The sequence below is a fragment of the Vidua macroura genome, chromosome 11, assembly GCF_024509145.1.
Source record: "Vidua macroura isolate BioBank_ID:100142 chromosome 11, ASM2450914v1, whole genome shotgun sequence".
Taxonomy (NCBI): Eukaryota; Metazoa; Chordata; class Aves; order Passeriformes; family Viduidae; genus Vidua; species Vidua macroura.
The window spans coordinates 10864668-10875995 of record NC_071581.1 but is presented as its reverse complement, the minus strand read 5'-3'; the positions used below and the strand labels follow the sequence as shown (position 1 = coordinate 10875995).

At 40.0% G+C, this 11328-nt stretch overlaps 1 protein-coding gene across 1 annotated transcript in view; it reads right to left on the bottom strand.

Annotated features, from left to right (window-relative positions):
- Positions 1–826: 826 nt before the first annotated feature.
- Positions 827–11328, bottom strand: part of NKD1 (NKD inhibitor of WNT signaling pathway 1) — a 103978-nt gene continuing 93476 nt past the window's right edge. Inside the window, exons 7-10 of the mRNA XM_053987764.1 lie at positions 7750–7897; positions 6644–6728; positions 2759–2889; positions 827–2013 (exon numbers count right to left, since the gene is read on the bottom strand). Of these exons, the coding sequence (XP_053843739.1) occupies positions 1439–2013; positions 2759–2889; positions 6644–6728; positions 7750–7897 (939 nt within the window). The 3' untranslated portion in view covers positions 827–1438. The remainder of the gene's footprint in view (positions 2014–2758; positions 2890–6643; positions 6729–7749; positions 7898–11328) is intronic.

Sequence of the window (11328 nt, the reverse complement as noted above, 5' to 3'; positions counted from 1 at the left end):
TACCTGCAAAATGGTGATCTGTACAAAACCCAACTGAACCTATTTTAAATCTAGGCTCCCCAGAAAGCAAAACATCAATGCACTGATCCTTTTCTTTTTTTCACTTTTCTAATTTTCTTTTGTCCTTCAAATTTCTCAGCAACCATTAAGGTCTTGTGAGTGTGGGCTGATTCTCTTTCCTTCATGGAATGGAAGCCCTTTGATATGGAAAAAGTAGAAGAATCCAGGAAGATTGTGAATGATATTTTTTATACACATCTCTAAAATGGGAGAAGCACAAATTGATAGGTGCTTGGGAAATTCAGACTGGAGGCACCAAGAAAATGCCATGGCATATGTTTCTAAAAAGTCACTGTTGTGGAAAAAACAAATATAATGTAAATATTCAAACCACAGATTTCTAAAACACAACAAAATGTACCTGAGAGTGTGCATATTTATATATATATATTTATATTTTATATTTTATATATATTTGCCAACATTTAAAGTGAGAAAGTATATTTTCCTCAATTCTTTCTCAAAACAAAGAACTGTGGATTTAAACAAAACAACCCCCCCAATCAACCCCTCTCCTTCTCAAACCCCCATGAACGATACTTATGGCCCAAGCACTAAAGTCTAGTGCTGCTTTGGAAAACCCCATTTCACATCCTTCTCTTTTCAAATAGTACCCCAAACAGAGTGGAGAATAAGCAAGAAAAAAACCAAAAATAAAAGAAGTATATTTAAATATTACCCAGTATATAACAGACTGTACTTGTGTCAATGAAGAATCTCCAAGAAAATAAAGTGTAAGTCATACAAATGTAGCCCTGTTGACAAGTTTAGCTAATATTTCCTTGTAATTAAGATGATTTGAAAGCATGTGAACACAAACAGGCTACACAAACACAGTATATTAAAATTCCCCCCTGTAGCACATTACAATCAATAAAAAGAAAATAAAATCTGAATAATACTAGAGGTAGCAGCTGTTTGTATTTTCCATTATCTGAGTATCTCTGGAGTCCAACCCTTCGAACATTGCTCCCCTGATGAAAGGCTTGTGTGCGATCAGCCGACGTACAGCAGAGTGGAAAGCTAGATGTCTGCAAGAGTGTTTGAAGTATCTTTCTGAGTACAGTGGAAGTAGTACTTGTACAGAAGTGCGTTGACGACCTGTATTAAATCACAGCTCAAAAAGCTATGGCTGTTTGCTGTTCTACAAGCCACTTAAAAAAAAAAAAATCCACAAGGTGTTTGAGTAAGCTATGCGGTTCCACAACATATAAATAGGGTGAGTTTCAAGAGTTCCATATAACCTCTAAAATATATGCTAGCTGAATATTAATGGAGTAATGATAGTATTAATCATAGTAATGCCTTAGTTCTGGTATCACAAGAATGCATTTCCTTCATTTGGGATGATTCTTGGAGGATGTTGGTGGGATCTCTTCTATGTCTGGTAGAAGTGGTGGTAGTGGTGGTGGTGCTCGTGATGGTGGTGGTGCTCATGTCTTTGTATCATTTGTCCCACTTGGCCTTCATATAAAATGACTGTGGGCAGGTCTCTCACGTGTTCCTTTTCCACAACTGTCCCCGGAGACTGGAAGGTTTTGCACATTTGGTGATTCTCCTTTGCCCTCTGCTTATGCTTCTTGTGGATCTGTTGGGATTGCAAGGGAAGGTACGGGAGGTTCTGGCCCACCCGTGCACTTGGGGAAGCCATGGGCAAGGGCACCCCTTGGAAAGGTTTATTTCTGACTGCCCTTCCAGGATGCACAGGGGCGACATTTTTACCCTGGGCTTTGGGAGACCTCACAAAGTGCTTGTTGGAGTCCTGGTTCCGGAGCCTCTGCTGGATTTCTGCAATCTTGGCATAGGAACTTTCAGCCAGATTGATGTGGTTTGGATCCACCACTTGAGATTTCCTATGGTGAGCATGGAAGGTCTCAGGCTCATGAGAACGGGATCTAGTTTGATTCACAATTCTGCCTGGTGGGTCATGTTTTTGAGCTGCTGGAGGAGATCCTAGGAAATAACAAGCTGAGTTAGTCATCTAGTATTTCAAAGTTTTAATTAGTAGCATGCAGTTGGCAGGGATAGCATTATCGGCAGAACACATTTTTCCTAAGGAAGTGAATGCAATTATAGCTGTCTAGTTTAATTACATTTAATAATTCTGGCCAGTAAATAATACACAAATATTAATACCTATCTAGAGAAGACTGAACATATGTGTGTGTATGTGTGTGTGCATGTGTGTGTGTAAATATCTTTATGTTACCAACCCTCGGTCATCAAATTAACTGTGAGGGGAATAGCAAAACCCTGGCAGAGGGCAGGGAAATGAAGGAAATCCAAATCTCTTTGATGTAGGGACTAGAGCCAAAATTCCAGGTATAAACACACATTCTCCTATTTTTGGGTCAGTAGTGACTGTAAAATATGTGCTGGTCTCATCTTGGGAACAAGCTCCCACATCCAAAAGTCAATCCTTACCTCACCCGTAGACTAAACTTAATAATTTAGATGTAAAGATTGTTCTCCTAGGCTCAGCTCCAAGTTTAGCTACACAAACAAGTACATCAAAGCAGCCTTGCAGCACATTAACCACTCTGCTGTGATACCACCTTCACCAGTAATTATCTTGCAGTATTCACAGTCCTACTCCTGAGTCACTACAGACAAATCACACAGCTTCACAACTCACTGTCCCTGACATGGAACATGCAACTGAAGAAATAAAAGATTATGTGGTTACAACATAAATTACCTGGCCCAAACTTTGATGTGTAGTTTTCTATTCCTGCAAGATCCAAATAGTGGTTTCTCCTTTCAATGTTCTCATCAACACAATGACGATAGCACCCACTTTGCTCTGGATTGTTCTCACTCTGGTGGTATCTGTCAGCAGGAAGCAAAATTACAATTCAGCAGAACTTCTTTAAAGTTCTTATCACCATCTGCAAACCAACAACTAACGGACCCTTTGAAGTGACAGGAGCTGCTCACAAAGAAACAACAAACACTTGAAATTGTGGATGACCAGACTTGCTATGATGATAGGCCTAAACTGACTGTTCTTTCCCCTCATATAAATCAACCCTGATGTTGCAAAGCAAAGGAGGCTTTCAAATTGCATCACAAGTGCAAAAGCAAATAAAACCACTCCTAGCATTTATTACTTTCTGTCTTAGGGCCAAATCATTCAACTGATTCTCCAATTTGGACACGCCAAAGAAAATCTGCTGTTTGATTCATGACCATTCCCACTGCTGTGAGGAAGTGCTGCGGTAATCCAGATCAATGTCCATGTGCTCCGGCTTCAGAAAGACAGGCAACAGCACAGGTGTAGTAACTAGAGAGAGCCTGGGAAGAGAAGGTGTTGGTAGGACACTCAGAGGTAACTGCTGCTTTCCAAAATATAATTAATAAGGTCAGATCAGACGCTGGCTTTAGAATCCCAACTCCTTTTCCTGCTCAGCTTTGCAATTTTATTTATAGCAGAACTATTTCCTGAGAATGAATATCTGAAATACCATTCATTTATGAGGCAGAAAAAAATCAGGCAGAAGTTTACAGTATTGTAGCCCATAATGCCAAACAATTTTATTCAGCAATTTAAATTGGAAGTCTGCAAATATGAACAGTATTTTCAATATAACAAACAGTATCAGCAGAAAACCCTTGATTAAGTTGCTGCTTGTCATTCAGACAATTCAGTCTCCCAGACCACAAGATTGGCTTTGCTATTTCACTGTGCAAGTGCACTGATGTCAGCCTAACAGCACAATTTGGCCTAGTATCCTACACCAGTTGCTAAATATGAGCTCTGTACTGTATGGTGCCCAGTACTCTGCTTTTAGTCTATTAACACATTTCTAAGTTTCCAGAGGCTGCTGATCCCCTGAGCTTCGGCACAAATGGCTTTCCTGGTCTAGCTCGTACTGTTCAGGGACATTACAGAACTGAGGCCCCTCGTGTCTCTGTCAGACACGGGTCTGCAGTGTCTTTTATCAAAGTCACAAGACCTGACCTAACTGGAAGATCATTTTTGCTCTACTTTGATAGAGGTAGTCTCCTGAACGGCGGAGAGTCTGCCTGGAAAGCAGGTAAGGTTTAAAGATTCTGAGTCAGCTTTGAACTCCAGAAGTGACGTGGGCTACTCACAAAAAAAAAAAAAAAAAAAAAAAAAGGAATGTCCAGATGTTCTCTACATTTTGGATACCTAATTAACTCAGTACCTCTCCTGTAGCAGACACAACTTTACAGGTTGTTACACTTTAACATGTCAACATAAAAGATCTCTGGGACTAGAACTTGCCTAACTGCAGTTGCCACGCATGAATCACCTACAGAAACCACTGGGACTTGAACATATGTGCTGAAGACAATTCACAGTTAACCCAGAAAAAACATCATTGAGTTTGATCCAACACAATTAAGCAACACTGTATACAGCACTGTCTCTTGGAAATGAAGCTAACAGGGAACCTGTTATTTTGTTACTGTAGTAAATTAAATCTCTCATCAAGATGGAGAAAAAAAAATTATGCCAGTACTGCCACAGCCCTACATTCTAATAACTTTCTTACATGCAAGATGACGTTCACAATATTCATGCAAATATACACAGTGAAGCAATTATACGCTGATGAGAGATGTGCTCCACTGTCACAGGGAACTTCAAGTACTTCTGAGAACTGCAGTGTCTGGCATCCAGGCCCACAGTGCTGTCCTGCAAACACATGGGAGGAGGACTTGGGCAAGCATCAACCATGCATCGAGGACTGTGTAAAAATAGCCTTGTTGTTATTGGGCCTGGGTTGGTATGGTTCTGGTTTTAATAAAAAATGGCATCTGCTGGAGTGTTTGTGGAGTGTATGGAAGTCCTTTCTAAAATTCCCACGCTGATGTGTCATCCTGATGGCACGAAGCACACAACAACATAGCAGGAAAGGGGAATAGAGCACAGGGCAGAAAATGCAGGGACATCCCCTGAGAGCCTCACTCACTAAGACAGAGTTTAAGTGAGCCAGGGAGAACCAGGCTATCTAGCCATGAATCTAGCTACTTATCTTGATACCCATATTAGCCCTACAGGTGAAAACTCCTGCCTGTAGCTTCCAGCAAATGAAAAATCCAACCCATCTATCTCCCACCCTTCAGGAAAAAAACATTTCTATCCATTTTATCTTGAATATTAATCACATCTTGCCTAGAATTCCTAAGTGACTGAACATGTGAAATGCGTGCACTTCCCACAACTTCTCATTGCTGCTTTCAAAGGGGAAGCAACTGCATTAATATTGTGAGATTCTGATCTGAGCCTCAGCAGCTTTCCTGAGGGTTGTCAGCTTGGTCAGAGTGCACAGACATCCCTGAAACACACACAGTGTGAACAGCACACTCTTCATCCTGTCTACATTTAGTAGGATGTAACAAAACCTGGCAGCTGCTGACCATTGTCTGATGCTGATCTACTCAGCTCAAGACACAGAGCTGTTCTGTGAGGAAGCCTCTCACCAAAGGAATGAGAAGGACAAACATTTTGTCTAAACATTTGATGCTTCCATGATTGTGGATTTAATTGGAAGTGCCTGCTGTTCATAAAAACATGACATTTGCAGAGCAGGACTTAAAGGTGGATGAGAAGGGGACTTCAAACTGAAAGGGGATTTTTGCACTAGATTATCAAACAAAACCAATCCATTGAATTCACACAGGGCAAAACTTTGCTAATGGGCAGAGGGAATCTGCACACCACATCTAGGCCAGCAAGTAAAACCACAGAGTATTCTTCAGTTCATAGAAGATTCTGTACAGAGTTGCTGACACAAGATTAATAGTAATTTTATTCTTCTTTTAAACTGAAATTTGATTGTACTGGGATTTGCTGACTGGGATAACTCACTAACATTTTTTCTCCATCCAAAAAAGGGAGGTACTGTTCTCTTGTCAGTTTCAATAAGACTGAATGCTCCTTCTCCTGATAAATTTGCTATGTATCCAGACAAATATCCCTAAATCTAAGGCAAGCCAAAAGTTTGTTGTTTTTTTCTTTTTCAAATTTGCAGCTGAAGAAACAAACATTACTAATGAGTCAATGTCATTACTGTAACATTTCAGCACACACTTCCCTCTGCCTTATGAGCAGTTTCTGTTATGAAACATAAAATCCTAAAATATATCAAATATACACCAAGATGACCTGTTAGCACTCTGCTTGGGTTATGAGTTGGTAACCAAGTTAGCCCATGCAAAGCTTGGCACTATTTGAGTTGATGAGTGAAAAAGATGGGCTGGAAGGAGGACAGAGAAAGGCAGGAGATGGCTGCTAAGGAGTGGAAAATGGTTTTGGACACTTTTAGCCAAAAAGCTGTGCTTTTTTTCCATAGAAAAAGAAAATTCCAGGATTTTTCTTCTGTTTGTTTTGTTTTAATATAACTATGCAGCTATGGAATCTGGTCTTAAGTCCACAATGAAAACTCCTGTAATTCCTCTATTTTAAAATAATTAAAAAAAAAAAAAAAACAAAAAACAAAAAACCAAAAAAAACACAACAAAAAAAAAAAAAACAAGCAAGCAAGGAATCAATGGTTGAGGTTTCCTCAGAGGTATGCAGTGCCTGTCAGGAGCCAGGGTTCATTCCCCTTACCTGAGGGAAGCTCTCTGCTTCTTCTCAGAGCTTCTTGCTTCTTCATTAGCTTTGTTTTCAGCTCTGTGCCTGGCACTCTGCAAATCTGCCAGGATAAAGCACATTATTGTCACATTGCTGTCCTTGCTGATCAGCACAACCAACATTCTGCATTGCAAGCACGTCTGTTTGTGTCAGTAGATCAGGATGTGATCTATCATTTCATGTCACCTTCTCAGTCCTGCTTTTGCCCAAAGGACAGATTTTATTCAGAGGTAACCTGGACTGCAGGATCTCAGTCAGGGTGAGGTTTACCCTGCACTCCACGTGGAGCCACATTCACACTGACAGGCTCAGTGCTGGCAATCCAGTGCTGTCCTAATGCACCATGCTCAGCAGGGAGAATTTGCTTGTGTCTGCTCTTGAGGGAGTGATTGTTTTATTAAAATTGAGGTGACTAGGCTCTCCTTTGAGATCTGATGCCTACATTTTTTTATTGAAGTATTATTTTAAATACTTTTAAGTATTTCAATTTAGTACTACTCTACCTACTGAAATAATTATGTTGATACAATTATTATTACAGTGGAGATAAGTTGGATGAGCCATCATGGTAAAAGCATTTTTATAATGGCAGACTCTGCCAGCACAGAAAATGTACAATTTTTATGCACAGATTATTTGAGTTTACTTATGCTTAATTGTTTATTTCTACCCAGCAGCACTGGTAGCTATGCACTGGCAAGAAACGTTTTATACCCCTACACCTCCTTCCACACAAACCAAGTGCTGCAATATGAGCAGAAATAAAGTGGTGCAAGTCAAGAAGGCCTTAGATCTGCCTTGCAGTGCACAAAGACCATTACACTACATATGGGTTACTTCTGCTTCCAAAAGAAAAAACAAAAAGAAGCAATCCATCAGTCTCGTTTGCTAATGAGATACTGAAAGAAGGGCAGGTAATTTTACAGTCAAGATCATAAAGCAGGCTTGTGGGGTTTAAAATACCCACATAATTATTTGCCTTTAAGTATATATGTATCTGTATTAACAAAGTATAGAGATAGATTTTCAAGAGACTCTGGAAGTTTTTGTATTTTTTCCAATGTCTGATTGCACATCCTTACCAGTATGATTTAACAAGATACTCTTTTTCTTCTGGCTGCTATCTGGTGCCACAGTAAGTTTCACTCTCAGAGTTTTGCTGGAACTAGGAGAATGGTTTACTGATGCATCAACTACCTCATAGATGGTATGAAGCAAGCTGGTAATGTCCTGGAGTTGGATTGAAACACAAAAGAACACAGCACTGTGAAAATGGCATGAAACCCACAGCTCCAGTGCTTACAATTATTTTGGATTTGGCACCATTAAATGCTGAAGTATCCTCAGAAGTCTTCACCAAATGGGTTTATGAACTGGGACAAAGCAGATCAAAACAGTAACAACAGCACAAGATCTGCAGGTTTCCCAATCTCTGAATCAGCAAAATGGTGTTCTGCCTTTTCTTTGATTTACACAGAACCCAGGGATAATCATTCATACTCCACTAAAAATTGAGTTCACGTGGCCAAAACAAATACATCAATTGAAGAAAATCTTGGACATTACAGTCTTCCTATTGGTTTGGTTTTGTGTTTTTTCTTTTTTGTTTTCCCCTTGGCATAGTTAAATGGTTGATTATCTAGAGGAAAATCAGTAAGAAAAGTGGCAGAACTGTAAATCTCAGGTTTGGAAAGAAATTATGTCTGTCTGAATGTCACCCTACCATCTGTGTTTTGGGGTTTAGCTTATTTTGCAAAATTCAACCAGTTTTAAACACACGTTTTGAACAGCAAATATTATCCAGTGAGGCCTATTACAGAACCTTCTTCACAGATCTCTTTGAAGGCAATGAGATGTGAACAGAGGCTAACACACCTGGCAATATTGGAAAGAACACCAGCCAATTTTAGCAAACCAATGGTTTCAAACAGGAGAAACACTGTTTAGTAGCTGGTGATGCTCAAAGGTCTCCCAGGTTGATTTAATCCAGCCAGGCTCAAACAGGGTACTACCTTAAATTGCCAGGATGAAAAGGGGATCTCTTGGCTCACTGCTTTTCCTCAAAGGGATTTTACCCAAACTGGTCTTGGACACCAACCTAAGGCCAAAGCATTCTGACAAAGCATTCTGATCATTGCAGGCTATAAAGAGCCCATTGAATGCATATCTGAGAACTTCCCCATGCTGGTCTTCCTTTTCCTTGATCTATCCTCCTACCTAAGCTCTTTCCAGATGCCTGCAAGCACAAAGGAAATATCTAAATCATCTAACTGGATCTGAGGATTAAGAGTCAGGTCTGTAAAAACTCAAAACCTCTACAACTTTTCCTTTGCTCAGGAGTCACATCTGTAACATGGGTAGCTCAAAGTTTAGTATGCCCTAATGGAGCCCCCCACCACTTTAGAATCAATATACCACACAGTCCTCATTATGGAACCAGCTTTTAAGATGACACAGAAATAATAATTTCTACTTACACAAAATTTAGGGAAATACTGACCTTATGGCCAGGACCAATGATATTACAGTAGATCATTTTCCAGCTCAATAGGAAGAATGAATAACTAAATCCTAAGGGGTCCAGACTTTGTCTTAACATGTAACCTCTCTAACTTTTCTGCACTCTGGAGAATTTCTCCAGACCTGTAAGTTCAAGACAATATATTCATAAAAAGAGAGCAGAATATGTATTTTTTTCTCTCACTGCTGCAAGAGTTTATATGGGCTGTTATCAGTAGCTGCTTTCCATTCTCTTGACAATCACTGTCTAAAGCTTGAGAGCGGGACAGAATGCTCTGTGTCAATCTGGTGGACACCTCACAGCTCTTTAACACATCTCCATTCCACCCTAATTTGAAACCTAGCCAGACCTCTAAATGTGGCCAGACAGAGCCAAATCCAACAGCCAGGCTTGAAGGGCTGAATTTTTATTTTATCTAAGAGGAAAAACCCAGGCAAGCACATAAACAGACAAACAAGCTATATCTGCTGTTTTATACACCCTCCATAAGTCATGTTCCAGGAGCATTGTGCTATAATCCCACACTTTGATAAACCTTCTCCTTCAGCAAAATACTTACGCACAGTATTTACTCTTAACTGGGCTCTGTACACTCAGCACGTGGGTGAATGGGGCTTTTCCCATACATTCCTGGGCAAGTGTTGGTTAGCCAACATGTCATCTTTCCACACAGAAGGCTGCTATCAAGAGGTTATTATCAACTCTTTCATTCATAATAATCTTCCCTTCTTCCGTTTTTCAGCTATGCCAGATATTAGTAAAGCCAGATGTTTGTACATCTAGTCTATTTTAGCTTCAATAACCAAAGACAAAAAATCCCCCACTGTCCTTTTACATGATTTTTTCAGGGCTGAAGTCTAACTTGCTTACTGGCTGACAATCTGACCCTTGTGTTCTGTGAGGGTCTTTCTCAACAAGCTGCTTGACTCAGCAGTTTAAAAAGTACTCCCAAAGGCTGTCAGGGAAGGCAAAACATGGCATTTGTGTGACACATACTTGGCAAATCACAAATATGTGCACACGCACATCACATCTGCACAAGCTGCATGTCTCAGCCAAACGGGCCCAACTTAACCCAAATTAACGTCCAGGCTGTGAAATGACTGCACAGAGGACTCAGCACCCGTGTGGACTTACACACTGCTGCTTTTGCATTTTGTTGTGTGTTTAACATGCAGCTCTGACGTGCTCTGCATTCTGGCACTGCAGGAACGTGGTGGTCACACTGGATGTGTCCCAAGACTGAGGTTAGGGACAGCCATGAGCAACCACTCAGCGCTTATGCTGATCTTCTAAATACTGACAACAACATTTTAATTACAGGATTCATTTACTTGTGGTCCTAATTTGGGGTTGGGAATTTCAGCAAATTGACAGTTCTGATTTGGTCAAACAAGGCTGCTTGGGTTTTTCTGTCTCACGTACCCCTTGAGCTTTAGGCTCCTGTTGCTTGACAATTATTGCTTCACAATTATAACACATGAATTTCTGAGGCACTGATCTACTGAGAATGGTCTTTGTCAATAAAATCTGAACTGTGGCTATAATTCCTTTCTCACAGCTCTGTTTTGGCAGCTAATACGATAATGGTTTCTTGTCAAATAGCTAGCAATAGACCATTAAGATACATGTTACACACTCTGTATTTTATAGTTACATGTATATTTACCCCCAAAGTATCTTCATCTTCCAGTAGCCTGCCAGCAGACTTGTTTCGCTTGAAAGCTGTCCCACTGAACATTATCTGTATTTAAATTCATTTAAGAACTGCCTAAATCCATTGAGACAGCTTTACCCTCTACACACCAGCTTGTGCATTTCACCATCCTCAAGAAATTTAGCATCAAAGATCAAGAATAAAACCTAGTTAGTTGTTCCTCTTGTCTGGTACATAAACCAGCATGACTCAGAGCCCACCTACCAAAGAATCAAACTTTTATTCACAATGAATTATGAGTTGTACAAATCATGGTATTTTTCAACTGTTTTGCATCAGACTGCTTGGCTCTTCCCCCACAAAAAGTGGATTTTTAGACTACTATATTAAATGGGTAAAAAGAAACAAGAATGAATAAAAATATTTCTCTCCTTCACAGCAAATGGATTATATTTAGAGAGGAAGTATTCTCCATGACTCTAA